The sequence below is a fragment of the Siphateles boraxobius genome, unplaced genomic scaffold (genome assembly GCF_051911475.1).
Source record: "Siphateles boraxobius isolate OS27281-9 unplaced genomic scaffold, OSU_SipBor_1 68, whole genome shotgun sequence".
In the NCBI taxonomy this organism is placed as follows: domain Eukaryota; kingdom Metazoa; phylum Chordata; class Actinopteri; order Cypriniformes; family Leuciscidae; genus Siphateles; species Siphateles boraxobius.
Genome location: NW_027509195.1, coordinates 11,360,362 through 11,377,333, shown reverse-complemented (window position 1 = coordinate 11,377,333; position 16,972 = coordinate 11,360,362). Strand labels below are relative to the sequence as shown.

The 16,972-nt window shown below is 38.1% G+C and overlaps 1 protein-coding gene across 26 annotated transcripts in view; it reads right to left on the bottom strand.

Moving 5' to 3' along the window:
* Positions 1-16,972, bottom strand: part of rims2a (regulating synaptic membrane exocytosis 2a) — a 217,818-nt gene that overhangs the window by 147,084 nt on the left and 53,762 nt on the right. For 2 of the 26 annotated variants that reach the window (XM_077214764.1, XM_077214765.1), the window contains exon 1: positions 8,057-8,577. The exons of 14 other annotated variants lie outside the window; for them this stretch is intronic. In XM_077214764.1, coding sequence (XP_077070879.1) covers positions 8,057-8,178 — 122 coding nt within the window. In that variant the 5' untranslated portion in view covers positions 8,179-8,577. Of the gene's footprint in view, positions 1-8,056; positions 8,691-16,972 lie in introns of those variants that run through there. 10 more of the 26 variants (XM_077214771.1, XM_077214759.1, XM_077214770.1 and 7 more) reach the window with 9 other exon arrangements.

Genomic DNA, 16,972 nt, shown 5'->3' with positions numbered 1-16,972 from the left:
TTATTTCGGAAAAAATGTTTATTGTAGTCAATGGCGAGAGACAACTTATCTTTTTATTCCGTCTGAACTGTGCCCTGAATTACACATGATGTTTGTCAATTTAAAAGATAATTATGAAAGTCAAGAAAGTCACAGTTTGTCATAAAACAGAAGAGTAACATTTAGTTTTACGTGAAAATCACTCAATGTACTACATCTCTCGTCTCGCACTATGTACGTCACCAAGCTCGTGTGTGTGCAGTCTGGTACAAAACACACAGGCATGACGGCGTAACGTTACGATTATAACGTAAGACTATAGAAAAAATGACAGACGTTAGCTTCAGTAAAGTTAGCTTCATTCATTGAGAGAAAAGGTAAGACGTCACATGCGCGCCTTTTGGGTTTGTAGTCTTTGTAATTACGTATTTTCACAGTCTTATACCTCAACAGTTTTACATCAAACTGCGACTTTCTTGACTTTAAAATGTATCTTTTAAATTGACAAACATCATATGTGTAATTCAGGGCACAATTCAAACGGGATCCAAATATTTGTTGTCTCTCGCCATTGACTACCATACAATATTTTTCCGAAATAAGGTCCCATGGTCCACCGGAAGGGGAGGGACTTAGGCTCTCTATAGGTGTTATGATCTCTTATTCATATATAAACATAGAGCACACACGTACACTCTTTTATCAAAAGTTTTTATTTTATTTTAAGTCTCTTATTCTTAGTAAGGCTACATTTATTTGATCAAAGTACATTAAAACAGTAATATGTGGAATATTGTTACAATTTAAAAGATCAGTTTTCTATTTGAATATATTATAAAGTGTAATTTATTCCTGTGTTGCATACATTTTTCACAATCATTACTCCAGTCTTCAGTGTCACATGATCCTTCAGAAATGATTCTAATATGCTGATTTGCTGCTCAAGAAACATTTCTAATTATTATCTATGTTAAAAACAGGGAAGCATAATAAAAACATATTATCTGTTATTTTTGCCGTATAATATTGTTGTCCAACAGTGTATCTAAAACAACAGTATCTAACATTTATAACTCTAACAATTATCTAACAATCTACTATCTAACATTTATAACGTTATATTACTCAAAAATGGTGATATGCAAAGATGTTCTATTGTACAATCACATAAATTTCAAACGGACTGGAACCGAAATTAAACTCGTCCAGTGGATAACAACAACAATAAATCTTGTAATAATGGAATTGAATTCTGGGTAAATATGAACAATTTCAGCTGTTAGTATTACTAGTTGTATGAAGGAATATCACAGATAAGAAGCTCTGTTAAAATCAATACACATGCAGGGCTCTATATTTAGGGTGCTTCACATGAGAAATGACCATTTCGGAGGTCAGAGTTTGACCTTCGTGGGACGTCACACAACGGGGCCATGTGATCACAAAGCTACAGTGGTAAAAACAACAAGAATGAACGTCAGCAACCTATTGTTTTGGAATAGTCATATTTCCAAATCTGCTACACAACGTCTAGAGAGAAAAATGCAATGAGATTCACTACCGTTCAAAAGTTTGAGGTCAGTAAGACCTTTTTTTAAAGAACTTAATACTTTTATTCATCAAGGACACATTAAATGTATCAAAAGTGACAGTAAGACATTTATAATGTTACAAAATATTTTAAGCTGGTCTTTTGAACGTTGTTTATCAAAGAATTCTTATAAAAAGTATCATAGTTTACCCAAAAATATTAAGTTACACAACTGTTTTTAACTTGAAAATAATAAGAAATGTTTCTTGAACAGCAAATCAGCATATTAGAATGATTTATGAAGGATCATGTGACAGAAGACTGGAGTAATGATGCTGAAAATTCAGCTTTGCATCACAGGAATAAATTACTGTTTAAAAGTATAACTGTACTTTTAATCAAATAAATCACTTTTAATGGTACAATAAGTCAAATAATATATTTTGAAGAATATGGGGAACCAAACAATTGATGGGCCCCATTGACTTCAATAGTATGGAGGGGGGAGATACTATAGAAGTCAATGGGGCCCATCAACTGTTTGGTTACCAACATTCTTCAAAATATCTTTTTTTGTGTTCAGCAGAAGAAAAAAACTCATACAGGTTTGAAACAACTTGAGGGTGAGTATATGATGACAGAATTTAAGTTTTTGGGTGAACTTTAAGATTTTCCTCCTATATAAAAGACCAAAAGTATCTCAAATTATGCTAGGGTTTAGCAAGATACCAAAGCCTGCAACAAAAGTGAGATCTCAATAAGAACTCAAATATTTCTCATCAAATTCAACCAATACCAAATTATTATAATGGCAACTGGTTTGTCACTCTATTAGAGTGAATTATAAACACAAATTATGTTTCAAAACTTTACTTTAGCTTTTGTATTCATTGCATCAAATTCAGAGATAATACTGTGACAAAAGCGCTTTGGGAAGAGAGACTGATATGTGTCTGATAACAGCGCGGAACATCTTGTGACAGGTGGAGGAACACATGCTCTGTATATGGCTGGGACCATCAGTAACAAACAGCTTCATAACATCAATCCAGCGAGAGCAGAGAGAGACAGACAGAAAGAAGAGCTGGTCTTTCTCAACACAGAGTTTGTGATACGTATGTGGGATAAGGACATCTGCTCTCTTTCATGCTCAGAAAGCGCAACTGATTTCCTGAAAGGAGGATGGGAGTTTGATCGTGGAACATACTAATGGCAAAGAGCTCTTCCTCAAGCTAGAAACTACTCCTCTCCACCCTCAGGTGCTGAAGATCTCTTCATAGGACATCCTGCAAAGAGTGTTTAAAGTGACCATGTAATCAAAATGGACAATTCTTTTTTTTACATGGAATATTGCAGTGTTCATTATAAATGATCTATCCACGCACATCATTATTTAAAAAAAAAATGTTTGTGCCCTTATTATCTTTAATTAAAATAATTTCCCCTCTCCCACATTCAACAACATCTCTTCTGTTCTCTGATGATGCGTTTACTGGCGCGAGGGTGGGACAACCTGTCACTCACATGAGATCACAGGAATAGCAAAATTCAATCAAATCCCAATGGGAAAAAACAAGTCTCACCCTCATATCTTTTCTTGTTCAAGAAGCCGTTTAACTCGCTCCAGTCTTCAGTGTCTCTTGATCTTTCCGATTTTATTCTAATATGTCGATTTGCTACTCAAGAAATATTTCTTATTACTATTAATGTTAAAAACATGTTCTAAAAGATTATACAATCACATAAATTGCAAACGGACTGCAAGAAGGATCCTGTCAACCGAAATTACAATCGTCCTTTGGATAACAACAACAATCAATGCTGTAATTGGTAATGTAATTGGATTCTGGGTAAATATTAACAAATTCGGCTGTTAGTATTACTAGTTGTATGAAGGAATATCACAGATAAGAAGCTCTGTTAAAATCAATACCCATGCAGGGCTCTATATTTAGGGTGCTTCACATGAGAAATGACCATTTCGGAGGTCAGAGTTTGATCTTTGTGGGACGTCACACAACGGGGTCATGTGATCACAAAGCTACAGTGGTAAAAACAACAAGAATGAACGTCAGCAAGCTATGAAAGATTGATGTTTTGGAATAGTGATATTTCCAAATCTGCTGCACAAAGTCTAGAGAGAAAGATTCCCATAAAAGTCCCACCATTTTTTCTTTTCCGTTTCACTCGCATATACGTCACAATAGGGAAAACTATCGTAATTTCCATTTCATGCCAACTTTAACACCAGAGGCAAATTTATATTGCTCAGAGGTTACTCTAATGTGGATCAGGGAGATCATTTGAGTTTCAAACAGTTAAAACAGCTGACATACAGAAAGTGGACAGAGCTATACAATGAATGTGAATAGCAGCTCAGATCATTTCCCTTTAAAAGAATTTAATCAGAATGTTTGAGTTCATATCGGTATCTCAGAATTTTGGCAGCAGACTTTGAAATCTTGGCAAATCTGAGCACAGTTTGAGACATTGTAAAGATCTCTTTTGAATTGAGAGGAAACGAGAGATTGGAGGGGATTTTTCTCAGGAGAAACATCTGAGCAGAAGACTTATGTAGTCCCCATTTATTCTCCATTTATTCACTAATATCCATTGTATGGACGAAAAACCCTGATCCTGTGTCCAAAATCGCATACTGTCTGAGTAGGTACTTTATTTGAATTTGAACTTTACTCCACGAGCATTAAAAAAGTATGTTCTATATAGTATGAATGAAATTCGGACCTACTACATCTGCCATGTTGTTACTGTCAAGTGACCGACCAGCATCAGTTGCGTCAATTCACTGCCATTCATAAATCATCTCCTGTGGCCCCATGGGATAGATAGTGTCCATCGAATGCGCACCAGTAGTAGTAGGTCATCCGGGGACTTTTCTCCACTGTTTTTCAAATGCATGCACACATACTATTCTGTTGGAATACCATGGGAAGTATGCGATTTCAGACGCAGCGTGAGGCATTTCAACTAGTATCTTCTTTTGTGTTCCACAGAAGAAAGAATGTCACACAGGTTTGGAACGACATAAGAGTAAACTATCTCTTTATCATTGCTTTAAAACTCAAACTGCTCATAAAGCTCTGCTCTGACACTGGAAACTTCATTCATTCACCTCATCTGCGTCATTTGACAAGTAATCTCAGACGGAGTTTACAGAAGCCTCATGAATAAACCCACAATAATCCGGCTGTTCTCTCTGTGCGGGGGACATCCCTCTCTCTCTCTCTCTCTCTCTCTCTGTCTCCCCTGTAGGTCTTCCTGTCTCACACATCACCCACAGCATTGATCAAACAATGTTGCCATGGCGACCCAGCCTCACAGAGCACCGGGCTAGTGGGAAGGGATATTCCATCTAAGAGAAACTTCAATTGTGATTTATCTCTCCTGTTCTTCCCTGTATCTTTCTCTCACTCGCTCTTTCTCTGCAGCAACCAAAATTTATTAAGCCAAATGATACACAACATGGTCATATAGCACAGGCTGCATCTTCAATCAAAAGAAAGAATTGTGAAAAAATACTATTTTTTTAATCATACATTGTCTGTACAACAAGCAAGGTAATAAAATGTTGGCAGATTCACGTACATCTGTTTCTGGTAAAACTGAACATGGATTTAGCACCACTCACTGGACATTTCAGTTTGACAGTGTCGTGAAAGCAAGTGCAAGACGCAACCTAATATCATTTTGCAAAAATGTCCCCACAGGCACGTTTTTCCAATGAGCTACAAATTTATGTTTTTATGCAACCTATAAAAAACTTGGTTAACGCATTGAATAAATGAAGACTAATAAATAGAATAAGACTATAAAAAGCGTTTATTGTATTATTCGATAAATCTCAACACAAAAAAAATGAAGAAAAAAAGAAACATAATTTGCTAAATGAAAAATGAAACCTACATATTTTTTCCCCCACATTCTGACATTATTTGCATGATATTTTCAATTATTTTCAACTAAATCTGGAAATTTGCATGCTTAATTAATTGTTACGAAAATAAAATGTCATATATATATATATATTTTTTTTTTTTTTTTGTGCATTTTGAGGTGAAATTACCATGTTTTTGTGCAACTCAAAATCACTGAGGGAAAAAATGACATTTTAACAATTATGCAAATCTAATTTATATTTTATATTTAAATAATATACTCAGAATACAGCTGCACAATTCTGGATAAATTAAGAATCACAATTTTTTTTGTTTCAAACAGAGATCAGGATTCTCCCACGATTCTTCACATATACAACTAAACAAACATGTAATTTACCAGATGTTCTGACAAAATATTAATTACTGCACACACTTTAATGAATGATTCAATGACTGGACGAATCAGTGTTTTTGAACAAATCTCTTGAATGAATGATTCAATGACAAATGCATTTTAACATTCACTTGTCGCCACCTGGTGATGTAATAATGCAAACTAAGTTACTGTATTTTGATCACTACCATAGACATTAGTGTTTATACAGGGTTGCCAACTGCATTTGGTATGAGACATCTTTCAGGCTCTGTCTCACGCTCTCACGTTGCCCAAGTAAATCTCACACCAAATTAAAAAAGCAAATGTGATGTGCTTATGTTTATAACAATGTGATGTTATATGTTTGACATATAACATCACGATTTGTGAGAGGGATTTGAAAGCTGTGTGCGGTATTTTGATGTCATAGGATGCCGTCTGCGCAGTAAGAAGTCGAACACGCGTATTGACAAGATACAGGTTTTAATTAAACCAATGAAGACCTGCAACCTCTTGATTGGACCAGTCTGTACCAATCACATTTTGTCACTGTAAGGTTATTGGCCCTTTGTTTTTACATCCGCTCTGGTTTTGGCAGACAGCTCTGTTTGTTAGTAATGGGTCGGCACAGGGAAGTAATCATTTCCTGAGAGAAGACTTTGGCCAGAGTGAGCTACGATTCATGCCATTTTGATGATATTATCTTGAGCCATTTGCCTGATGTTTACCATGAAAACACAATTTGGAATAACCCCTTAAAACTCATTCTATAAAGAACACATCATCATCTAAATGTCTCAGTGTGACGATTCTCTAAAATGCAGCCGGTCCAATTCAGCAAAACAGCAGAAGTTGGCAGCCACACCTTGCCTCCTCCAATCAAGTGAGGTACAGGCTTCAAAGGCATGTGAGAATGCACAGGAACAAAGAGATGCTTGCACCGAACCCCTGGTGCGAGTGAAGTCTAGTGTGCTGATTTGCTGAGTGTGTATTTGTGCTGGCGGAGGAAGAGACTCGTGCTGTAGATCCCTGGAGTGAGACGATGGGTTGCTTCCATGGCCTCTCTCCTCAACACTTTAAACTGCATTAAACACACCATTCAGTCTCATGCCCTGAGGTCCTTCAGATGGTTACGGTGAGGTACAGGACAACTACCCTTCTAATCGTAGAGCCTTTGAGATGTTGAGATCATGATGCTGAGATCATGATGCTGATTAGTCGCAATTAATGGATTTGACAGCACTAATACGTATGTCAAATCCATTAATTGCGACTAATCGCATCTAACATTAAAGTTTATGTGTATATAATATATGTGTATGTATATATGTGTGTGTGTGTGTGTGTGTGTGTGTGTGTGTGTGTGTGTGTGTGTGTGCGTATGTGTGTGCGTGTGCGTGTCTGTGTATATACACACATTTACACACACACACACACACACACACACATACTGTGTATATATATATATATATATATAGATGCATACATAAATATGTGTGTGTATATATATATATATATATATATATATATGTATACACACACAGCACAATCTAATTCAATATTTAATGCAAATGATAGCAAATAGATGTACACAAACTGCTCACTTTAAACCAACTTTTATCAACAGTCAAATTCTTAAAAACAAAAAAATATATAGATGAGAACTAACAAATAGTTCTGACCAGTTTAATTTGAATATATATATATATATACATAGTTGCAACAAATAACCACTCAAAATTACAAATTAACACATTTTGTGGAAATATGTTAATGGTGGCTCTGATAATATTAGTTTGGCAATTCAAACTCGAATTTTGTAGATCATTTAAGTCTTAGCTATAACCATAGACTCTCTCTCTCTCTCTCTCTCTCTATATATATATATATATATATATATATATATATATATATATATATATGATTTAAGTTATAAATTCACATTTAAAATAAAACAGAATTTTATCAGGTAACGATACAGCCTTTCGTGTTCAATCAAAATGCAAAAAAAACAGTGATGAAATGTGTGTGTTCTTGGATTTATTAGCATAGCGAACTCTGATTGGTCCTTTCTCACACAGCCGCCACTAAACAAGATGCGTGCTGAGTGTCATGACAACGGCTGCGGCATTTCATTTACTCAGAAGCAGAGCTACCCCAGACCTCACAGACGCCCCATACACACAATTCCTAGCTATTCATGCCTCTCAAATGCTGATATTTCCTTCAGGAAATGCAAATATAGTCACGTGTGATGTGTTACAAACTCACCCGATGGTGCTGAGCGCCTGTTCCAGGAGCTCCGTCTGCAGAATATTCTGCGGCGGCGTGAAAGCCCCATTAAAATGAGATAAAACCGAGCTACAGAACTGACGCAATGTCTCAAACTGCATTTTCCCTCTTCCACTCCGATATCCTGCGTATATTCCAGCTTTCCCTCAGATGAAACTCCTCCAGCGCTCCTCGCTCCGGACGCGCCGCATCTCCAGCGCAACATAAACACGATTCAACTTCCCGATGTGTTCAGATCACGAGAAAAAAAGTGCGTTTGGATGAGGAGACCGGACCAACACCGGCTCTCCCGGACATTGCGATCCGAACTTAAGAGAGAAAGCGAACGCGCAGCGCGTCCTAAACACACCTCGCGCCTCTAATTATCCACAGTAATCATGATAAACATCCATGCATACGCACGCACGCACGCACGCAAGCAAGCGCGTCGCGTCCGGATTCTAGAGAGCCCAGGCTCACACACAGGCTCGCTGCTGTCAGGATTCTCTCTCAGGAGCACCGGAGCAGCACTACACATCCTCTACCAGCATCACAGCGCATGTGGTGTAGGGGGGGGGGGGGGGGTCTTTCTCCCACATCATTAAGGGTTTTCTGTGGAGAGATGCTCTGCTCTAAAAGACAACTATTGTGTGTGGATACTTGATGGCCTGAAGGAAGAAGGGCGTTAGAGGAAGAGAAAACGCTGAGTGCACTGCCCTGAGGCAGTGAACACAGGGAATAAGAGGGCTTTTTTAACATGCATTCTGACCTTAAAAAAAAATTCTATATGCATCTTAAAAGGAAGCAGGGCCGTTAGAATTTACTCTATTATGAGAGAGATTTTAAAGCCATTAGCACGGTGATCAACAATATGAAATCAAGAATAGTTCTATTGTGTGCTTAAATAATACATGCATTTTGAAGTATTATTGACTATACGGTTGGTTAGATAGATAGATAGATAGATAGATAGATAGATAGATAGATAGATAGATAGATAGATAGATAGATAGATAGATAGATAGATAGATAGATAGATAGATAGATAGATAGACAAACAGACAGACAGATGGATGGATTGATAGAGAAAGACATACAGATAGACATAGATAGATAGATAGATACAGATAGATAGATAGATAGATAGATAGATAGATAGATAGATAGATAGATAGATAGATAGATAGATAGATAGATAGATAGATAGATAGATAAAGAACGATAGATAGCATTTAAAGCATTAGTCTAGACTGGTCTAGAGAGCAGGTGTGAGATCAGAACGCTGCTGATACTGGTTTCCTGCAGGTGCATCTTTCATTCTCTTAATAACTCTCTCCGGACAAAACCACCATATCACAACATCAGCTCCCATAGTGCCAAGCCAAAAGCAGGACAGTGGATTACGTCATACTTGTAGTGAAACTTGTGCTGGCCTCTTGAACAAACGAGACCATATGCTTCTATCTGTATATTGCAGTATTTGCAGTGACAACAGAAGATCAGCTCCCAACCCAACACTAGTTTTGTCAAACTAATTTCAGCACTAAAACAACCACAGTTGTATGTGGTTCAACCTAGGTGTCACATTGCCTCTAGCTCCAATAAAAACACTAATGGATTTTATAGATGGAGGGGGAGGAGATACAAGCGACAAAAACCCACAAAACCCAGAGAAACAAAACGGCTGTAATTAAATCTGAATCCCAGTGTAATTATTATTGTTTCATCTAGCAGTTTCACCCACACTCGCGCCACGTCTGAGCCTTCGCTCCAATGACACCTCTGAGACCAAGACAAATTAGGCTCTTCCCACATTATTTCAGGATATAAATAGGCTGTCAGCACTTTTTCATGAGAGGAGAATCAGAGTTAATTTAAGCATTCTTTAAGATTAATGGAAGTGCTTTTCAGTGATTTCCTGAGCTCTATTCCTGGGCATCAAACTATTTAACACAGTCTCCCGGTGAACGGTCAGGCCGTTCTTATCCACTTTGACAGCAGTTAACCCCAAAACACTAGCCTGGGAAAACCCAGACAACTTCCGGCAAATTTAGATTTGCTCTGAAAGTTAGTCTGGCAAAGAGCTCATTGAAGTCCATTTCCAATCCGTCGAAATCGCGGCACCAATCAGAAACGTTGGGGCGGGCTTTACACGATGACGACAGCACAGCGACGGTGACGCAGATTTTGTACATTTACAAACATGGATGCCGCCGTGGAACTATGTGTGACGGTTATAGTTGAACACCGTCATTATAACTCTATAACCGCCAAAACCATGTTATTAAAGTATTTTTTTCACAAACATTTATCATAGAGAATGTTTAAATACTAATATCAGCTTACGAGGGAAACGGAGGCGGAGTTAGTGGTGTGATCGGAGGTTGCTACTGCTGGAGATGATTCGGGAGAGGTCTGTGCCCCTTTACCGATCAGAGCGCGCGCTGACACGGAGTAAAGCCTTGTTTATACTCGACGCGTCCGCACGAGCGCGAAGGTGCGCAAAAATGACGCGTTCGGTGCGCAAGACCGGCAAGATCCCATTTCGCTTGCCTGTGTGCACAGGTTTTTTGTAACAGCGAGCGCGGCGCAGCATCCGAGGATGAACGAATTCAAGCCTAATCTGCCCGAGCATGTACGTCTCACCACACCGGCACCCAGGTTCACTTCCAGTTGTCTTGCTGTTAATTTTAAATAAATGTAGAGCAAGTAGTGTCTGCTCGTATTCAAACGTTGTTCTATAACGTCACCCTGCATACGTCATCTCCTTCATCGCTCTGATTGGTTTTAGGTCTATCCAATTGCGCCCAGAGGCATCTGAGCTACGTCCGTTGGTGACGCCCCTTTGGAAATGATTTGTCTATGAAGCTTTGCCAGACCCTAACTCAGTTACAACTTAGCAGGGGCGGATCTACAGGGGGGCAAGGGGGGGCAGGTGCCCCCCCATTCTAGAGCCTTGCCCCCCCCCCCCCCCCCCCCCAGCTGCCCCCCTAACTTTGATGATCCAAATAATGTACTTGTAAAAACAACTCGCAAGCTTCTCAAAACAGTGAACTAAATGATACATTTACCAAAATTTAACAATTAATTTTTTATTAAAGCCCCTCCCCCTCAAATACTTAGTACGTCCCTGATTCACACGTGCAGAGCGGCGTTCGCTCAGTCTGGCGCTCTCTCTCTCGCACACACACACACACACACACACACACACACACACACACACACACACACACACACACACACACACACACACACACACAGCGAGTCTGCTGCGGTGCGGTGGCCCTGCAACCCGACTGGAGAGACTGAGCTGCCCCAGAGCCTCTGAAGGCACGCACACACACACACATACACACACACAAACACACACACACACAGTTGTACTTTTAAATTACACATTCTACATTGATTAAAAAAAGAAAATCAAATGTGGTTTTTAATAGTAGCCTAGTATTATTTTATACGGAAATCAATTGTTTATAATTTAGATGAGAATAAAGTTAGGGTTAATTAAAATTAAGAAAAACAAATATATTGATCTGAAATATGGCAAATTAATTTTAAATTCATTCATACCAAACATATCGCAAGGTCTTTGTCTTTTTAGTAATTTAATTAATAAACTAATTAAATTATATAAAACTATTGTCAGTGCATTACAAATAAACTGGTTCTATGCCTTTATTAATAAAACTTATTTAAAAAATACAAGGCTTAAGACATTTATAAAAATGCCTTCTGCATTTTTGTTTTGCTTTTCACTCCATTGTACCGAAATCGTACCGAACCGTGATGTCTGAACCGAGGTATGAACCGAACCGTGACTTCTGTGTACCGTTCCACCCCTAACACAAGGATAACCAGAGGTTTTCACATATTGACTTTTGCAGGCAAGAGTAGTTGAAGAAAGTAGCTGGAGCCTTACCATTAAGGCTAAAAGTCCTTGGACACAATTATTGTACTTTGTTTTTTTATATTTTCATTTTGCTTGTTATAATTTTACTTTTTAAAAGATGCACGGTTTTGTTTGAACACTGCACTGGGCTTATTCCTGTTGTGAATTAAAAACCTTTTTAGGGTGTAAGGGCATGATTAAACAATAATGCTTTGTTTTTGTGTTTGTTTTGTTAAAAGCAATTCACATATAGGGATTCCCACCGTCTGCCCCAGCCACCCTGCCAAGACCTCTTGCCACCCCTTTGCCCCCCCATGTAAAATTTTCTAGATCCGCCACTGCAACTGAGAATGGTCTGGTTTTAAACAGGCTACCAAAACACCCCTGCCACTTCCCATTGAACAGAAGTAGGGCCTGAAATTATTAAAAAACAGTCTTTTTTAAATTATTTTTACACAAAGACACTCAGAGGCAGTGCTTAACCTTCATAAAATGTTGATCGTCAACCTTGAAAGGTCAAACTAAATATTGCATGAACTGTATTAATTTATTCATTTTGTATTAATTTTGTATTTTGTATTTTCTTTCTTCTGTGGAAGACATTTCTGCAACTTTACAGTATATCTGTCATTGTGACTATAGATCTTACATGTGACTATTTCTTATTTTAAAGTCTGCATGAAATGAAATTTGTGATAGTCTTTTCTTCCATATTGCGACGAGTGAAATGGGTTCTCGGGCAAGAAAAAATGTAGGATGGGACTTGATTTTGTCCATCGGTAATTGATTGGATGGTTGTGGTTTGCTATTGGATTTACATAGCGATGTCATGTGAGTGACAGGTTGCCCCGCCCTCGCACCAGTAAACATCATCAGAGAAGAGAGGGAGGAGATGTTATTTTGATTAAAGATTATGAGAGCATGTGAATTTAAAATGTAAAAAAAGTATGATGTGCACAGATAAATAATTTATAATAAATACTGCAATATTCCATAAAAAATAAGAATTGTCCATTTTGATTTTTATGGTGAGATTTCGTGTGGAAACAGACTTCCATACAGAAAGAAAAACAATCGCAAAATGTTTATGTTTTGGTCCTTTTATTATTATTCTTGACAGGGACAATGAACAGTAAAAAAAAAACGGCCCCAGAACTACAGTAGCTACAAAGCTAAATTTCATCTGCTGTCTCTTACAACAACAGCATACAGTGCTTACAGTTCTCTGATGATTTAATTTCGGTTTTGCTTTCAGCTTCCAACGATTATGAAAACATGCCGCTGCGTTCCGTTCCTTTCCTTTAAAGCGGTGCAATGATGCCCTTCCTTCGTAACATCCAAATCAATCAAATCAAGTAACATAATATACAGTATCCTGCCAGACATGCTCGGGGAAAAAAAATTGTATTGAGCTGCAAAAGAGAAGTTGTTCCCCAGGTAGCTTCCGGTGCGCTCTTTCCGATAAAAACACAAACAATAGGCTACTTTGGGCTTTGGGTATGCGCTTAAATGGACAAACGCACACAAAAATATATCAAAATGCCCATCTTGGCGAGTTTTCACTTAAATAAAGTTGGTTATGTCTTAAGGGAACATAAACAGATGGGAAAGTAATCAATGTTTGTGGGTATATTAGATATATTAGATACCTCTGCATTTGGTCTTAAAGTGACAGCAGCTTAATTAACATGCTGCTTTCTATCATTTAATGTTAATCAAGCAACAAAAGAAAACGAGAGAATCATTCACTGCTCTTCAATGACTAACTTTAGTAACTTTAATAAGAATTAATGTATATTTAATTCAAGACTATGAATTAATAGTCAGAGGAGGTCATCACAGAGTTTGCAGAGATGCCATAAAGAACCATTTTTGGTTTCCCAACGAACCTTTCAGTGAGCAGTTCTTTTAAAATAACAATTTTTTTTCTTAAAGTAAAGAACATTTTACTAATCTTAAGAACCTTTTTACACCAAAAATAAACTTTTGTGCAGTGGAATGGTTCCATTGATGTTAAAGGTTTTTCATGGAACCATAAACGCCAATAAAGAACCTTTACTCCCAGACAGCACATAGTGTCGGCCCAGATCCGGCCCACATCTGGACACACGTTGAATCCACATGTACCAGATGTGGCCCGGATCTGGGCCGACACTATGTTGCTATCTTTTAAATGTAACTAAGTCCTTAATAAATACATCTTCAAACTGAATAATTAAATATATGTGAACACGAGTAAGATTTAAGGGCTTTAGTGTGAGTAAATGACACTTTATACTTTTGGGTAAACTAACCTGTTTTTTGAAGATTTTACCAGTCTGTAACATCAAGCTAATGTTAGCAAAGTATTGAAGCGGAGAGACCAACAAAATGCGTCGTATTGCACAAAACTTTCAAGCAGCTGCTCACTTTCGTTTCGTTGTTGTGTAAAGTCAAGACTAATACAGAACTATAACACTCACACAGAAATATCACTCTCTCTGTTACACAACACAGAACAAATCAGATGCTGCCTCGGTACCATATGGCAGGCACATTTTCAACATCTAACCTTTTGGGGATAACATTTTAATTCAGACAGAAAGTGCAAATGAGCATTTACAGTTTTCGTGACAGAACATGCTATATGAACCGATCTGATCGAAAAGAACAGCACTGCTGTTACAGTAGCTTTTTATACATTTCACAGCACACTCATTGTGTTCTACAGGAAATGTCAGACAGCATCCATGAAAAAGAAGCTTAAAGCTCACCTGCTGTCCTGAGCCTTTCACGGACATCTGCCAGGTAAAGATGCCAGGGACGGGGGGGACGGGGACGGGGACGGGGACGGGGACGGGGACGGGGGACGGGGACGGGGGGGGGGGGGGAGAGACGGGGGGGGGGGGGGGTACAGGGATGCATTCCACCATAAAAAAACTTGAGGAATGGGCACGAGTATCTAGAGTATAAGTTCTTGTGTACAAATATCTGATGGTAAAGAATAGACGGATGGGATGCATTTCTAAAATTGTAAATATTTTTGAGTTTGAGCTAGTTACGCCAAGGTCATGGTTTGGTTCACAGGATTCCCAAGATTGGGGTCAGTTTGTTCGTTTTCTTGTGCATTTTCTTATTGATACTTTTATGCAGCACACATAAAATGAATCAAAAATGACAGTAGCAGACATTTATAATGTTACAAAAGATTTATATTTCAAATAAACACTGTCCTTTTGAACTTTCTTTTCATTAAATAATCCTGAAAAGAATGTTTCATGGATTCCACAAAAAATATTTAAGTCCCCATGAAATCAAAATTTTACTTTTTTAGCTTCAAGGTTATCTATAAGCTAGTGAGCTCCAAAACAATGACAAAATTCACATTTAAAATATATAAGCGTTCAAAACTTACAGTCTATCACTTCGGCCAATATGGATCAATGATTTTGATGACATCACTCTGCACTTCAGCTTCTCATCAGATTTTCTGTCCAATCAAATACTTTCTAGAATCTAGTCACTTGTTCACAAAGGTACTATTTTCTACATGGTGAATGGCACTTAGTGCACTATATAGGGGATAGGGAACGATTCAGACAGTGTAAAAAATTCCATTGAGGCGAATGAAGTCTGGTTTTAGGTTAGTGTCACGTGAAACGCCGCTACGCACACAGTCAGCTCTGGTCCAGAGACACAAAAGCACAAAGCGGATCATATGTGCGAGTCGGTGCAGACGGTGTGGCCGAAACATATTGGATCCATTTGAATTCTGCACAGAATTTTATTTATTATACTTTATTTTAAAGCGATATGGAGGAGATTAGGAGATAAATGCGGCTTTGCGATATAAACGCTATTGGCCATTTTTAAAAAGGGGAGGAGGTCCCGAAATTTCCCGCTCTGTCTTCCTGTTTCAGTGGAAATTACGTCAACACATTGCATAACGCTGCGCGTTTCAAGGCACTTCAGTGGGCCTTTAAAAGCAGCACAACTGCTTTCCAACATTGAAAATAATAAGAAATGTTTCTTGAGCAGCAAATTAGCATATCAGAATGATTTCTGAAGGATCATGTGACACTGAAGACTGGAGTAATGAAGCTAAACATTCAGCTATGCATCACACGAATAAATTACATATTTTAAATTGCAATAATATTTCACAATATTACTGTTTTAACCGTATTTTTGATCAAATAAATGAGAACATAAAAACATAATGTCCTGTGTGTACTTCACCTAGTCGGTTCAAATAAAATCATGAATGTAGTTTTTTAACTTGACACTTGTCTTAAAAACAATGAGATGTGCTGAAACTGCCAATAAACATCTGACACGTGTAAACAGACCAACAAATAAGTGACGACATACATCTCTATACTAAATCACTAAGTTGAAATGTGCAATTTTCATTTCAAGGGTTTGTCATTCAAATGTGCTCATGTCAACACAACACACACTAACAGCAGGTGAGATCAGCCCCATCCCTGTGGCACATGCCCAACATTCCTCTCCTCCACAGGTATTCAGGAACGGAAAATCAAACTAACACACAGCGGTCGCCACGGATTCAAGGGAGCAGGCATCTGTTTCTATGGAAACATCTCTCCAGGACTGACCTCTGACCCCTGAGCAGTGAAGCTGATACAGACATCCCAGCAAAAGAGGGAGATAATTTGATACCAGGGCTCAGAGAGACATCGCCACTGTGTGGGAAACGATGGAATCACACTCACTGCTCACAGGGCACTAGCATCTCCCTGCAGATTAGAGGTGTAATGTTTGATAAATGTCTTTTGACTCCCTGCATTTTTTCCGAGAGCAGGTTTCACCATAAATTACTGATTGTTATTTACCTGTCTAACGTGTTCAGCACCAAAATAGTAATAGTAAACGTCTGAAAAACAGATGAATGCATCACATGTTCCAGCTGTTGTTTTCCCAGCTTCAATTTCAGATAACCCAGCATGAGGTTCATGTATGCATGTGTTTAAAAAAAAAGTTACTTTTCATGCAAGGTTAATTTTATGTTAGATAATAAT